Raw genomic sequence first — 16,575 nt, forward strand, 5'->3', positions numbered from 1 at the left:
ACAGCATGAGCTGCTGCCGAACAGGAGCCCTGTGAGCGGGCAAATGAAGGCGCCCGGGGGTGGGAGGGGAGGAGAGATGGGTGCTCATGGTGCTCACAGGCGGGCCGGCAGGACAGGCTGCCCGGCAGGGCACCTACGGGTGGGCCTGCTGCTGAACTTTCCCTGGACCCTGCAATTCAAGGGCCACAACTGAACAGTGCAGCACGGTCACAGACTCTTACAAATGTAAATCAGACCATGCGTGGCCCCTGTTTAAACACCCTTAATGTGTTCCAATGCCCTTCAGAAAGAACCCTGTATCTCTGTTGTTGCCTACCAGGCCCCTCAGTCACCAGGCCCAGTACCCCTCACCTTAGCACGTGCTCCTCTCACCAGCTGCAGTCCTGTGCTGGACACATCTGCCACTCCCTTTGCCTGGAACATTCTTCTCAACTGACAACCTCCTTCAGGCTTCGGGTCAGTCCCACCTTCCCATCCAAATGAGATCCCCTCCCTGTAATTCTCTCTCTCTCTCTCTCCCCCCCCCTGTTCTTTGTCTCCACAATATTTATAACAATTCGTAATTATATACTTATTAGTTTAATGTGTGTCTCACATCTAAGACTATAAGTTCTCTAAGAGCAGGGACTATGTCTGTTATGTTCCCCAATGTATTCCCAGCACCTGACATAATGACTAGCACATGGTGAGCATTCCACAGCATTTTAGGAAGGAAGAAAGGAAAGAAGGAAGCGAGGGAGGAACACTGTATTAGACAGGGCCTTGGGGGAACGAGGCCGACTGCCCTGTAGTCTCAGCGCTGCCTCTGCACTTGCCCTTTCTCCTCGCTCCCTCATCCCCTTTTCTGTGATCTCTGCTATTTATTCTTCTGCATTTTTCAGTATTCTGTCTAAATCTGGGTTCCCCAACAACAGACCCACCACTTTCTACAATCCCTTCTGTTTTCTATTACTACTCTTTAAGAGGCTTTGTCCAGCAAACACCAAGCCTGAAAACCCCGCTTCCCCAACTTGACAATGTGGTAGTGAAGATGCTTCCTGTCCTGTCTTGCTGACTGTGAATTCCTACAGGAAAGGAGCCAGCATCTAACGTACAAAGCTAACTTACCTTAGGGTACTCAAAGCACCTGTCCACAGTATGGCCCACACAGCAAACTCTACTGCTAGTTTCTTCTCAAGCTTAAATCCCGTTGAGTATAAACTCCTCTGCAAGGTTTCTGCTTGTTCTCATAGGTAAGTTAATGACTAACTTTTGCTATACCACCCACTTCTTGGAGCCAGTGGTCTAAAGGCAAATGCGTGAAAGTCAGGTTTCTTAGCCATGAGCTTCCAGAATGCTTTTGCTTAGTCTGGCTCTGCCAAGTGGGGTTTCTACAAAGTACAAATTGACACAGTGGCTCACGAATGGGTGATAGTTCTAGCAACCTGCACTGTGTCTGGCGTAGAGCAGATGCTCAATAACGTTGGCTGAGTGAATGAAGCAGGCCCCCATCGCTCAGGCCTGACTCAGTGCGCCAGTCTGTACTCTCCTGGACGAATAAATGGTGAATGGAGGGAGAATGCAGGAAGCCATGTTGACAACAGTGGACAAAGGGTGATCCCATCTTTTCTAGGTGATTGTTTTACACGCTAAACAGAAACAGATTCTAGTTATGGCTAGTCAAAAGTCTTTACTGGGGCTTCCCTGGTGGCGCAGTGGTTGAGAGTCCGCCTGCCGATGCAGGGGACACGGGTTCGTGCCCCAGTCCGGGAAGATCCCACATGCCGCGGAGCGGCTGGGACCGTGAGCCATGGCCACTAAGCCTGCGTGTCCTGAGCCTGTGCTCTGCAACGGGAGAGGCCACAACAATGAGAGGCCCCCGTACCGCAAAAAAAAAAAAAAAAAAAGTCTTTACTAACAAATCGTGGAGCAAATGTATATTGAGCATCTATTATGTGTTATTGAGAAACAAAACTGCTCAAGACTATCACTGAATAATTTAAAATCTCTCTGGTAATTTTCAAACACTGGGAAACCCAGCAATTGTTCACTGCACTGAGTTCAAATTTATGAGGAGCCGGCTGCTCTGTATGCTTTCAGAACAGTGGGCTTACTTGGGACTTTTTTCTGACCAAAGATGAACAGTACAAATGGGCCTGTTTTCATGAGCTGGACTTAGCTATGTTTCTAAGTTAGACATTTCAGATTTGATGGTGTGGAGCTGCTGGCTTCTCTAAGACTAACTGGATGCCTCTGTGACAGGCTGACCACAACCAACTGCCAGTCAGAAAAGAAGGCAGAGCCAATGGAGACCAGCTAGGGAAGCTGGGCCTACAAGACCCTGGCATAGGACCAGTTTTCATCCTTGGTGCAAATCCTTAGTTATGTGACCTAAAGAAAGGAAATGTTCATGGGAACAATACCCGAGAGGAAAACAGTTAGCTGAGGGTTTCCTCAATGACCAGATCATAAAGTGATGAGCAATGCCAAGCGTCTGAAAATTCAGATACAGGGGAGGATGAGGAGTGTGGCTATTTTTCCTGACTCCCTGATATATCCTCTTTTTTGCTTCCATCAAAGGGCATGTTTCTGGGAAGACGGTGATCATCTTGAATTAGAAACGTGAAAACACAATACTATTAATTCTAGAGTGACTGGAGTTAGTATCTGCAAGGCTCCAATGGTTCGCTCCAGACGCCCAGCATGAGAAGACTGTTCCCATTCTTTGTTCACACAGGGCCTGGAAAATACTTCTTATTCAATTGTAGCAACATCTATGTTTTCTTGTTTCTGTTTTTAAATTCAAAATAGCTTTTATGCAACCACATTTTCTTGAACATCACAGTCATGAGTAAATATACTCTATCTAAAAAATTTCCCAGTGGCAGCTCGTCTGTGACTTAGTGTTTAAATCTTCCCTTTTCTGAACAGCCTGTATGAAGCCAGGCATATGAACTCACAGAGCCATCTATGGAACCACCTATCTGCTATTTAACTGATAAGAGCCCGATGACAATTCTTGGACCAGACTCCTGGCTGTCATCCTCAAACACGTGCTATTAGTTTTAAGCTCAGCAGGTGCCAGCTGGGGGCAGGTGCGGGGGAGACCTCTTCATTTTATCTGAAAAGGCTCATCAAGTTCCTAGTGCGACGGCACACAAGCCCACACAACTCTCAGGACTATTCTTTCCTTACCCTGAAAGGACTTCATTAATCACACTCCACACAGGAAAACTGCACAGTGTAATACTCATATACTGTGAGAGCCAGAAGGGACCAGTCCAGCCCCATCATCCGTGAATGGCCCAAAGAGGTGAAGGGCCTTGCCCAGAGTCTCACAGTCAGTGTAGAGCGGAGACCAAGACCCAGGACACCTAACTGGTCCACTGTTGCCATGATACCGTATTAGCTGAGTCTCCCCCATTAGGTTCTTTCCCTTTCCTTAAATTTATTCGAGGGACCACACCCGGTTTACCTAATTTTGGTACAGGAAATTGTTACTAAAACAGTAAGTGAAAAGACAAAAGGTTTTTGTGTGTTTTTTAAAAAAATGTAAACATTAACACAAAGTATCATATCACTTAGCTAGCCAGTCGCTAAAAAGATAAACATCTTATAGCTGGTGCAAAAAGAAAACATATTTTTACAGAGCCCCACTATCAATGGTCTTTTGGTCAACTTTGGTGATTTGTATATCCAGAAAATCATACAAATGCTAATGGTCAATTGTGTGTGGTTACCTCTGTGTAACTGTTAAAATACCTCTGAACTCTGATCTGATCTTCCTAGCTTTGCACGGCATGGGCCCTTTCACATTGTCTTTTTTCCCTGCAATCCTAAGCCCATTTTATTTTTGCTTTGTGGCAGAAAGAGAATTAAAGTGCCCAGTGGGCTTTTGCCATTTCTTCAAAGACTGTTCTTTAAGCAGCTGTGTATTCTACCATTCTGTTTTAGAGAAACAAAATATTATACTGAAGATACATACCAGTTTTGACTAAGATGCCCAGCATGCCGACATTCTGAGCCCCACCAACATCATCCCTGCAATCCTAGAAAAGCATAACAAAGCATTTAGTCCAGTGTCATCAGTGAGCTTGCCAACAAAACTGACCAATTGACCTGATTTATTAGGACAGGATGGCCAACTGTAACCCCATGTTTTTTTTAAAATGAAAGAGAAGGAGGTGTAGAAAAGGATAAAGCCATGTCTGAAGGAGCATACCACTGCAAAAGGGAAGCGTAATAGAGGTAGAGGTAAAAAACAGAGTAGTAATCCTAGTAACCAAACATAAAAAGCAGTTACAGTGCTTCATGTTTTGCCACATGTACATCTATTTCCTTTTAAAACAGATCATGGAAAAAAAGTATTCCATCATTTGGCAGCTTTTAAGGTAAATGATCCAACTGCAGGACAGTGAATGAACTAGGTTCAGAAGACAGCTCTTGTGCTGTCCATGTAACATCATCCTTACTTTCCATCCAATCGTCCCTAACAGGGGGAATCAAATCAGATCAGCGTACTTAAACAGATTCTGAGACTGTCTGATATTCACTTCACACTTAGGAATAACAGATCAGTTTCAAAGGGAAGCTTTTGTTTTCCAATTCTTACTCAAGATAGGGGTGAATATACTTGGCTAATTGTGATGACAAATGCAAGGTAATAAAAATCCAAAAACTGGAAGAAACATCATCAATAAAATCAATCCTACCATCTCATGTGTATAAGCAGGATTCATTCAGATCACACCCAAAGAAAAGTTTTTTCCTTAAAAATCATTCATATTATTCAACAACAGCCCTTGGAAATGAGTCTTAAAATGTCAAAATCTTCATTTAAGGTCTAACTTAAAACCTTTTCTGTGCATCTAAACTTGCCTTGTTGAAGCAGGGGAGATGGGGGAGAGGGACAGGAGGAAGGGAGGAGGGAAAAAGTGAACAAGGAAAGGGAGGGCCCACTGGGTAGGGCCCCCGATTGTCCAGGTTCAGCCCTGCCACTCCTAGGCCTGAGGCAATCGATATCTTTAGCTATTTGTGGCACACAGACTGGGAAGTTCTTCCATAAAGCATATACTAGCAAAAAAATCAATAATGGGAGAATTCTTTGGGTATAGGTGTTCTTTGCATTAAGGAATAGTCAAAAAAGTCTAAATCTATGTAGAAGTTTTCTTCAAAAAGACATATAAAGCATTTAGTTGCCTTGCAGTTGATGGTCTTTTGAATTGTATATATCTCATCACACTATGAAGAATGTCAGAAATAATCAATATTTCAGTTCTTTAGAATACCAGTAAACAACTACTGGAAAGCCTGTTTTATGGGTAGCCTCTTACTACCATCTGATATCACCAATAAGAGCCTGCTTGTGTTTCAAAGTAGTGCTTTGAAGTTGGCTCCTCCCAGCATGACAGGTAAGCCCAGGGCATTTCCTGGGCTCTTCTACTTACATCTCCAATCATGATGGCCTCCTCAGGTTTACAGCCAGTGCTCCGCAATGCCTCCAAAAAGAACATTTTCTCTGGTTTCCCCACGACTGTGGCTTTGGTATCTGTGGCATGCTCTAAAGCAGTCACAAATGGTCCGGGCCCCAGGGCTAAGCCATCTTGCCTCTTGTAATACCTGGCTTTGTGGATTGCTATCAGAGGTGCCCCATCCAGGAGCAACCTAGAGAGACAGAGAAAATGGAAATTGGCTAAAAGCAAGGTTTCTATGACTGGAAAAGAATGTCAGACTTACAAAGTGGTTTTATTCACACTCACAGAAATGAATAGTTTCTTATTAACTTTTAATGACTTGCTGATTCTAATGAATTCGCTAGGAACTGCCGAGAATTACACTCAGACACACTGAAGAAAGGCGATAGATTAAATTTGTGATTGCTTCAACCTTTTACCTTGAGTGGTTTCAGACATTTTACCCAAATCACCACGGAAAGAGAATTAAGGGAAGTAAAGCTAAATAAGACACTTGAGGGAAGAAGCTTAACTTAATGAGACAAGTTGCTTCAACTTCCCTAATGGTAAGCAGGAGGCTCCTGAGCCTTTTACAATACGACTCAACTGATGCTGCAGTGACATGTTCAGCTAGCTCCTAAAATACCTGGTTTCCTCTTTCCTCTGCTCCAAAATATGATTCTTTCGAATTCAGAAATTTCATAGACCATTTTACAAATACTTTCTGCTTGTATCTTTCCCTCTTCATTTTACCTTTTGACTGCTTCGGGCGTTACTTTGCAAATCAGGCTGTCTTCCCTGAAGGACACAGCAGTAAGGCTCAAGGGTGAGCCTATACTGTCAAGTTCTTTCCTTCTTCCTGATGTAGGACAAATACTCTCATACCAACCGAAAGGGCATAAAGAGTTTTCTTGTTAGAGAACTAAACTCTACATATAGTCAAGCATCCTCATTACTTACTCAGGCAAAGCGTAACAAATCTAAAAAAAACCCCACCAACCCCCATCCAAAAACATCTGCCAACCATCCCAACAGTGCAGCCTGTAAGTCACACAGCAGAGAGAGTCACACACATATCATCTAATCGAATGCAGGACATGATATTCTTCTTAAACTGCTTTTAACCAATGTAATAAATGATCTCACTTAGCTTAATTTAAGTCATCTACTTAGTTAAATATCTAGTATGTCCATCGAGGAAGAATTCATCACATCTCACCCTTCACAATTATGAGTAATTAAGCGCTCAACTATGAAACTGCTAAATTATTCTTGTCAGTGGGCATGGAAATGCCTGCCTGTGGGAGGTGCAGGATTCAGACATTTATGATTAAATATTTTATTAAGTAAAAACCAAATACCGGACTATTACAGGGCCTTATTGTTAGTTACTACGAATTGCTCACAGCACAGGATGGATCCTTCAAATTTATTCACTAATAGCAATACAAATTTATTTCTTAAAGTAGATCGTAAAATCCAACTGTTAGGAAACCTGATAAGGCCACTATGTTGGCCTTAAAGAACCCCAGCTGATAGCAACGAGATAATAACGGGTGATTTATCTATCTCCCCTCTTGTCACTCTGCCCCCAATCCCATTTACTTGCTACTCTACCATGGAACTGGAATTCTTTATGCAACAGACCTCAAAATTGCTCTCCACTTACATAGCTAAACTAAAAACTCATTTGATTTAGCTTTGTTAACATTTTATTATATATTAACTGGGGATGAGACTTATCAGCTTGATTGACGTGTGTACTTAATTCCCGTGCCTTCTCTGGAAGGGCTGAAACTGGGGGTTCCTCTACATTTCTCTAAATGGGAACTGGTTCTTCAGGAGCTTGGAGAAGACAGGCACCTCTCAGGGAAGTGGTTCTTGCTTCTGTCATTCTTCTACATTCAGCATAAGCTTTACTGACTGTTTGAAGAGCCAAGGCATGTTCAGGATAGACTGAAAGGTAAATATTTTCAAGGATACAGATTAAAAGATTTTTGTATAGTTAAACATTTTCAAAATGTAAGAAAATAGACACCCCAATACTTGGGACTGTTTTCACACTTCCTAGACAGGGCAAAAAAAAGTTGGTTGTTTTGTTACCAGAAGTAATGTATCGGGAAGAAATCTGAGAATCTTCTGTCTCTATTTAACTATAAGCCCATTGAGGTGCAAGATACAAGAAAAAAAGGCATAAAGAAGGCCTGATGCAAAAATCCATGGCTATAAATTCCATGTAGGCAAAGGAAAAAAACCATAAAAAGTCCTAGCCAGGGAGCTGGACCACATTATAAAAATGTTAGGCAGAGCAGTGAGAGAAAAGCTAAGGGGATGACTTAAATTCAGAGGCACAGTACGTTACTGAAAGGGACCGTAAAGAATACCAAGTCCAACACGCCCCATTTTACAGATGAGAAGATCACCTTGCGATGCTGGCCAAGACCAAGGAGAGCGGAAACCCAGAACTCCAGAAAACCAATCCAGCACTCTTCCAAATAAACTCACTTTTTTAGAAAAAATGATCAACTTTTCACCATTTCTGCTGAAGATGGAGAATGTGGAAATGAAATCACACGGCAGCTTAAGTAAGAAACCTAATATGCCTGACATCGAACGATTGAGTCCTTTTCTTCCCACCCCCCCAAAACGACCCTCCCCAATCTTTCCCAACTCAGTAAGTTGGCCCCATTGCTCAAGTCAGAAACTAGCAGTCATCCTTGATTTCTCACTTTCCCTCACCCTTCCACATCCCTATTATTAGTAAATCCAGTCACTTCCAAGTCCAAAACAAAAACAAAACTTTCTCAAAATGGTCTTACTCCCTCTGGCGAACCTCTGCAATAGTCGTAACTCATCTTTCTGCTTTCTACCCTTCCCCCGTTATTCCAACCCATCGTACATGCAATAGGGGGAGTTTTAAAAGTACAGATGGGATCGTGTCCCTTCCCTGCTTAAAACCTTTCAAGAACCTCTCATTGCAAAGAGTATAAAACCCGAAGTCCTTACCGAAGCTTGTAAGGCCTGGCCTTACCTGTCAGCATCTCCAATCTCAAGTCACCTTCCCCGTCACTGACTATGTACCAAAAATGTACACAGTCTTTCCTGCTTCAGCCCCCACACCTGGTGTTCCCTCCTCCTGAAACAGAGCCCCATACTTTGCACACAGCTATCTTCTGCTCACTTGTCAGGTCTCAGCTTGAATGTCAGCACATCAAAGAAGCCATTCCCAATCTCCCTGCAAAGTGGACTTCCTCCTCACATTTCATCTCTATCTCATCCCCTTTTTCCTTTATATCACTTCCTATAGTTTATAATCCTTACTCAACTGTGTTTGGTTTGTCTTCCTCACTAGCTTACAATCTCCGCTATGCCCATTAGTTTTACTCATCACTGTATTTCTTACTTCCAAAAAAAAAATCCAAAACAAAACCAAAAACAAACCCTGGTACCTTTCACTAAATATTTATCGAATAAGTTAATTAATGCATGAAGCACTGTATGCCTTAGTGTCCTGACGTATAAAATGCGGAATAATGCTAACCTTCTTGGGGAATAGAGATGATATATGCAAACTTTTTCGTACTATCTATCTGACAGTAATGACAATTATTTTTATTCATAAATATAGGAAGTGTAGTGTCTGTGCTACTTAAAATAGGTAACAGCAAATCACTTCACATTTGTGGGCCCTGGTTTCTTATCAAATGAAGGAACTGAATCAGATCAGGTCTTTTCACTCTCAACACTTCTGCCATTTTTTTACTGAAAAATGCTTTATGTGGGGGGTTCTGTCCTATACCTGTGGGATGTTTAGCCGCATTCATGGCCTCTACCCACTAGATGCCAGTAGCACTCTTCTTCCCCCAGTTGTGACATCCAAAAATGTCTCCAGACATTGCTGAATGTCCCCTGGGGAGGAAAAATGTCCCCAGTTGAGAACAAATGAACGAAGTGATGCCAAAATCTTGACATTCAATACATTTAAAACTAATACCAATCAACCTGACAAACACAACTACCAAAAGTTCAAATTAAAACAATAGCAAATCGTGAAATATATCAAGAGAAAATCCCATCAACACTTAATTGAAACCCCCAGAATATCTCCAGTATCATACTGACACAGCAATTTTCTCATTAATAGTAGGCTACCTACTATCACCACTTCTATCTGGTATTGTAGTTCCCAGAGAGTGTAATAAAGAAAAAGAAATGAAAATACAAAGATTGGTAGGTGTGAAATAAAACTGTCATTATTTATGGTTGACAACTGTCCATGTAGAAAATCCAATTCAAAAGATTCTATAAATAAATTATTAGAATTAACAAGTGAATGTAAGAAGGTCATGAATACAAGGTTAACATACAAAATCTCAATTATACTTCTATGTATTAGCAACAAGCAATTAAAAGTGAAATTTAACAAAATACCACTGATAATCGCATCAAACAACATGAAATACAAGGATTAATTCAACAAAATTTCTAAGACCTATACTCTAAAAACAGCAAAACACTGCTGAAGAATGTAAGACTAAAATCTAAATAAATGGAGACATATTCCATCTTCACAGACTAGAAGACACATTACTGTTCAGTAAATTCTACCCAAATCCACAGATTTAATAAAGTAGCAATCAAACTCCTAGTGAGCTTTTTTTGGTGGAAATTGACAAGTTGATTCCAAAATTTATATGGAAACGATGTAGAATCTTAAAAAAGATTAAGTTGAAGAATGTATACTACCAGATTTTAAGATTTATTATAGAGCTACAGTATTTAAGACACTGTGGAAGTGCACAAATATAGATAAAAAATCTAGAAACAGCCACACATATATAGTCACTTGACTTATGTCAAAGCACTAAAACATCACTGCAATTCTGTGAGGCTTTTGAAAGAATTGATCTACGCAATAAATGTTGCAGAAGCAACTGGATATCTGTAAAGAAAAAATGAAATTTACTTCACACAATTCACAAAAGTTAATTCAAAACAGACCTTAGACCTAATTGCTAAAGGTAGAACAATAAAGCTTGCAGAAGAAAACACAGGAGAATATCTTCATGACCCTGAGGTGGGCAAAAATTTCTTAGGCATAACAGAAGAAAATATTGACAAACTGAACTCCATCAAAATTAAAAACTTCATGTTCTCATACTGTTAAAAGAATGAACTGGCAAACCACAGACAGGGAAAGGACATCTGCAGTACATATATCCAACCAAAGACACGTGTGTACATAACACATACACAACCCCAACAAATCACTAAGAAAACTATAACCCAATCAGAAGCGATAAAAGACTTCAATGTGTAGATCACAAAAGAAGTTATCCAATAGCCAATAAGTATATGAAAAGGCTTCAACAATATTACTCACCAGGGAAATACGAATTGAAACTCAGTAAGATACCACTATACACACCAGAAAGAATAGCCACAATGATATAGACTAGCGAGAGACTGGTGAGAATGTGGAGCAACTGGAACTCTTGTTCATAGCTGGTGGGTCATAACATATGACTCCACATAATCACTGTGGAAAATTGTTTGGCAATATTTACTAAAGCTAAGCAAGCACTTATCCTATTATCCAGTAATTTCACTTCCAGATACAGACCCAAGAGAAATTTGTGGATATGTCCCCAAAAGACATGTAGAAGAATGTTCATAGCAGCTTTATTCTTAACAGCCAAAACTGGAAAAATCCAAATGTCCATTAACAATTGAATAAATTGTGGAATATACATACAATAGACTACTACACAACAACAAAAATAAACAAAAAAACCAAAAACAAAGTACTGCTACATGCAACAATTTGGATAAATCTCAAAAACAGACCAAAAACAAAACGCTACAACTGTGTGATTTCATTCATATGAAGATCAAAAACTGGCAATATTGATAGAAGTCAGAGTAGTGGTTACCTTGAGGAAGGGGTGGTATTGACTGGGATAGAGAGCCTTCTAGGGCGCTGGAAATGTTCTGTCTCGTGATCAGAGTGGGGGTTATCTATGTGTCAATTTTTATTGAGTTGTACACTGACAATCTGTATACCTTATTGTATGTTATATATCAATTTTAAAAGATCAGTAACAATATATTTATGTGGTTTATTCACCTAAAGCTTTTATTTAGAGTAGCAAGAGTTGCCTTGATCATAAAAGAATCTCCCCAGTTAATTAAATAATGAGTAGTGACTAATATTAAACTCAATTCTGTATTCTGTGATCTTCAAATTGGCATATAAAGTTGTTCTGCATATACTAATGGGACGCTTTAAATAACTCAAGTTCTTAAGTCTTCAACAATTTCTCATCTCCAGAGTGTTTTATTTTTATAGTCTGGACCTTAATTAAAAAGATTGCATAGCAGTCAGCCCTTTCAAAATGGAAACAGCTCACAGAAATATTTCTAATTTAAGCCCTACTGCCACACTGTTCTAGAATTCCTTATGCCCAGGACTCTTAGAAAAGATTCAGGAGCTGCTGTACAAATGCAGTAACTGAGGACATTATTGTTGATTTTCCCCCTCCCCTTCCCTTCTTCCCTTTGTAAGGAATTGAATACATTAGTAATTAAACTTTTTATTCTTTTCTTAATGAGAAGGGGAAAAGAAAGCAATCCAATATTCAACAGAAACCATTTACGGGAATAAGAATCTCTTCCCCAAACACACGAGAAACTAATTTCTGTGCACCTCTAAGACTTTTGGAGGATTCTCGTACCTTGTAACAATTATAGGAAAGAAGTCATTAGCAAAGCTTCAAAACATTATTCTTAAGCAGCCTTCATCTCTGCATTTAAATGTGAAAGTTATATGATGTCACTTATCTTCAATTTTAACAACATTTTAATAAGCTCCTCGAGAAGCTGGAGGGCAGCTGCTCTTAATGTAGAAAAATTTTCTTTTCTGTGAACTATTAAGTTAAGCAATTTCCATGAAGCTTTTTCCCAAAATTCCTTTGATCCAGCAACTGTACTTCTGAGAAAACATGTTATGGAAATATAAATATTGCTTAACAAACACATTCAGAAGTTTTTTATAAAAAACTAACTCATGAAACCTGGAAATAACTAACAATCAGAAATACATGGCTACACAATTTATTGCATTTTTTAAAGTGGAATATGCTCTGGGAATCAAATATGTTTTAGAAGAATATTTAAGAATATAGAAAAACATGCACAATATATTGTCAGCTTTTTAAAAGGCAATTACCGCATAGTATGTATACACTCTCATTTTTGTCTAAATATATATGTGCATGGAAACAAATCAACTAGCTATATGCTAAAATGTTAACTGTTGTTCTCTTAGGTGGAGAATCACAGGTAATTTTGTTTATTCATGTTTCTTTTTTGAGCATTTGAAAATTTCCACAATGAGGACATGTTAATTTTTTTTAACATCTTTACTGGAGTGTAATTGCTTTACAAATGGTGTGTTAGTTTCTGTTGTACAACAAAGTGAATCAACTATACGTATACATATATCCCCATATCTCCTCCCTCTTGCGCCTCCCTCCCACCCTCCCTATCCCACCCCTCTAGGTGGTCACAAAGCACCGAGCTGATCTTCTTGTGCTATGCAGCTGCTTCCCACTAGCTATCTATTTTACATTTGGTCGTGTCAATGCTACTCTTTCACTTCGTTCCAGCTTACCCTATCCCACGGCCCCGTCCTCAAGTCCATTCTCTACCTTTGCATCTTTATTCCGGGAGGACGTATTAATTTTGAGGTAAGATATTTTTTAGTCTTGTTAATACCAAGTTCATTTAGATTAAGTGATCTGCTTGCCCAGGTAGGCTTTCTCCGAATAGAATTTAATTAAAATTGGTCCCTTACTGAAATGCTCAAGCTTTTTTTCCCCTAACAGGTCAGAAGATGAAAAAAGACCTTGCTACAAGCTAGTACTACAACTGTGAAAATGAATGGAGTTATAGGCATTCATATTGATGAATCATACATTATTTCTAAGGAAGAAAGCAAACTGATACACACATAAAGTATAAAACATGCAAGATAATACTACATATAGTCTAGAAATACCTACATATGTGTTACAAGTATAAAGAAATGCAAGACAATGATAAACAGAAATTGACAATCCTGATTACTTTTGGGTCTTGGCTGACAAAACTGAGGAGGGATACACGGGATATCAAACGTGTTGATAACTTGTATTTCTTAAACCGATTGACAGGCATATGGGTATTCATTATATTACACTTTGTACCTTTTAGTATTAGGTAAAAGGTAAAAAGCCATCCATGGCTCTCAGGATTTGAATGTTTCATAGAATCCAAGCCCAAATCACGTCTATCCCCTATAAGTGGTTCACATCCTTCCCCAAAATCAATTCTTTAAAATTCAGTGTTTTCAATTTTATTCAGACATTTAAGACATTTTGTAGACAGAGCATACTATGCATTTCAGGGGGGCCTACCCACTCAAAATACAGTAAATAAGAGGAGTGTAATGTGGAAGGTTGATGTATCTGCCTGAAGGCAATATGCCCCTAAAGCTGGTATTCAAGGCAGATATGCAACGGGGTTTAAAATCCAATGTTTATCCTCATTAAGAACCTGAATAGTAATTTAACTAATTGGCGGTGCATTTGAGATGTCACAACCCAAACAGCTGTAGTCATTGGTTGGAAGGCATAGTCTCTGCGGAGACATCAATATGCAAAGAAGGGCAAGACCTAAAATCCTTTTGTTAACTTTCCACCCAGCTGTTAAGTGCATTTGTGAAAATAGAGTTGACTTATAAGTGCACTGTAACGCTTTAAAATGTAGTGCTAAAAAAAATCAATATGGTTAGGGAAGTGTGCTAATTAGACAGCATGCAAACAATTACAAACTCAGTATTATATCAACATACATTTTTATTACCCTGAGTCTAGTATTAATCTAAGACAGAGACCTCCCAACTTCCTATTAAATATTAGGTCCTTCCCAAATTACCAGCTAAAATCAATCAATACCTTCTCCTTGAATTCTGTGGTTCAGAAATGAATAAAATGTAGCAGGGGGTAAATTTGGAAGTAAGATATAATAGCAGGTTCTCTATTTCAAATGAAAACTGGTTTTGGTTATAGTTATAAACCTTAAGGAGCTGGTGAGATAATCCCTTTGTCCCCCTGTCCCCCAAGAAGCTAGAGTAGAAAACTGAAGTAGGTGAAGCAAAGAAATTTTAATACTCAAGCAATCTGGCACAATAGTGGATCTTTGGGAAATAATGTCTACTGAGCAATTATAAAAAGTGAATTTGTTTTTATTTAAACAAAGGCTTGACTGTCACAGTAACTAAGAGAGTCACAAATAAAAGTACATTCAGTAGCCATAGTTTTCATAACTGAGGATCTAAAATTAATGTGCAAATGGAAAAAAGGTGACTGTTCCCAAAGGGCTATTTCTGGCCACATAGATTGTACACAGGGTAGCCATCTTCAAGATCAAATAATGTGCCCAGATGTGTGAACCTTGTAGTGAGTTTTAACATTTTGATTCTAGAACATATACATCAAGAAGTGAATTCTACATCAAGTATAAGTTAGAATGATTCTTGAATATCTTCGTATTGGTAAGAAAATGATGTTAAATTCCAAAAATTTACCTAGCTATTAAAGAAATTTTTTTTAAAGTTAGTTCAATGTACATCTATGCAATATGTAGGACTACTTAACTTGTCATAAATTTAAAGGCAAATTACACTGTTTAATGTTCAACAAGAAGCAAAAGGCAAGATGAAAAATCTATAAAAAATGAAAAATCCAAGGGGAAAAAAATCACAATCTCGCTCTAGAGTAGACTTGCAAATGAATTCTGATCCAATTTAGTTTAGGAAGTATGAGAACCAGTATGCAGCCTGCCTTTTGGAAGTAGCAGTAGAAAGTTCATACCGGTAAAATGCACACACAATTGAAGATTTATAACATTTTACATGTCGGTTGTGGTTCCTCAATTTCTACCAGCAGCTGTTGGAACCCCTCCACTTATATAGCCCACAGTTCGAAGAGCTCCACCCTAAACTCATCACCTCCTGAACCCACACAGGGAGTGTTCTCTATCACAGGCACTTAGGTTAGATATCTAGATGTTGACTCACTGTTCTTCTTCACCCCCTTGACCCAACTGTCCATCAAGTCATGTTGACAATACCAGAATCTCATTTTCTTCATCCCTACTGCCACAATCACAGATCAGACTACCATTATCACTCGTCGAATAATTTCTTTGAAAGTGTGGTCAAACGTGCCAACTTTTTTCGATAGCCTGGATTCTCTCTGGAGGAAGAATCACATTTACTGTTTTGGGTGAATTAGCCTGGATCTTATTTTCCTTCAGAGATCATAGTCAGTGAAGAAACACAGGAGTGATAATAAAAGATAAAACTCCTAGCTTTAGATTTACAATTTGATTATGAATTTCTGCCCCAGAATATTGATCCTAAGAACCGGAAAAACCCCAGTGATCATCACATTTTAACATATTGATTATTTTAAAAAAACTAAGGAAGACAGTAATAAATATTTAATGTTGATCTTGAAGTGATCTTTAAGATATCTGTACACCTACAATCTAGGTGGCCAGAAAGTAAATTATGTATAACCTTACACGACAAAGACTTAAGAAGAGAAGCAGGGAGTATATGATCACATGAAAAATAAACAGCTCAAGACTTACCGGAATGCTTGATTCAGAATTTGATAATGAAAATGGTCTGGTGCCAATCCTATGACCACAGCATTAGGATCACTTGTTTGTATTCCTGGGAATGGAAAGAAAAAATTATTGAAAAATGCAATTAACAGTAATGTCACATTTTATGATAAAGTAGTTTTAGTCAATCAAGAACAAATTTTTGCTGTAGCAATAATCTGAAGTTTAAGAGATTATCCTGCCCAGTGTACTTTGGAAGTATCAGCTATAACTTAAAAAAAGAAAAAAGGTCTCCTAGTATTTATGTATATTCCTTTTGCATGGTCTTACAGCTACTGAGTAACTAGAAGATCTAAACTGAAACTTGTAACCTGATGTTCTCAAACAAGCAACAATTTCTAACTTCAAAAAGCTTTACTGATTAAAATCAACAAGAAGAGCCACAGTTCTCTATGAGCTATAAGATCAA

At 39.0% G+C, this 16,575-nt stretch overlaps 1 protein-coding gene across 2 annotated transcripts in view; it reads right to left on the bottom strand.

The window, feature by feature from the left end:
- HDHD2 (haloacid dehalogenase like hydrolase domain containing 2) overlaps window positions 1-16,575 on the bottom strand; it is a 38,474-nt gene that overhangs the window by 2,068 nt on the left and 19,831 nt on the right. Inside the window, exons 4-6 of one of the 2 annotated variants that reach the window (XM_022561799.3) lie at window positions 16,131-16,215; window positions 5,427-5,643; window positions 3,965-4,028 (exon numbers count right to left, since the gene is read on the bottom strand). In XM_022561799.3, the coding sequence (XP_022417507.1) occupies window positions 3,965-4,028; window positions 5,427-5,643; window positions 16,131-16,215 (366 nt within the window). The remainder of the gene's footprint in view (window positions 1-3,964; window positions 4,029-5,426; window positions 5,644-16,130; window positions 16,216-16,575) is intronic. The other variant, XM_089895147.1, reaches the window with a different exon arrangement.

Source organism: Delphinapterus leucas, chromosome 14, assembly GCF_059928025.1.
Source record: "Delphinapterus leucas isolate spDelLeu-1000000601 "Yukka" chromosome 14, BTC_Dleu_Yukka2, whole genome shotgun sequence".
Taxonomy (NCBI): domain Eukaryota; kingdom Metazoa; phylum Chordata; class Mammalia; order Artiodactyla; family Monodontidae; genus Delphinapterus; species Delphinapterus leucas.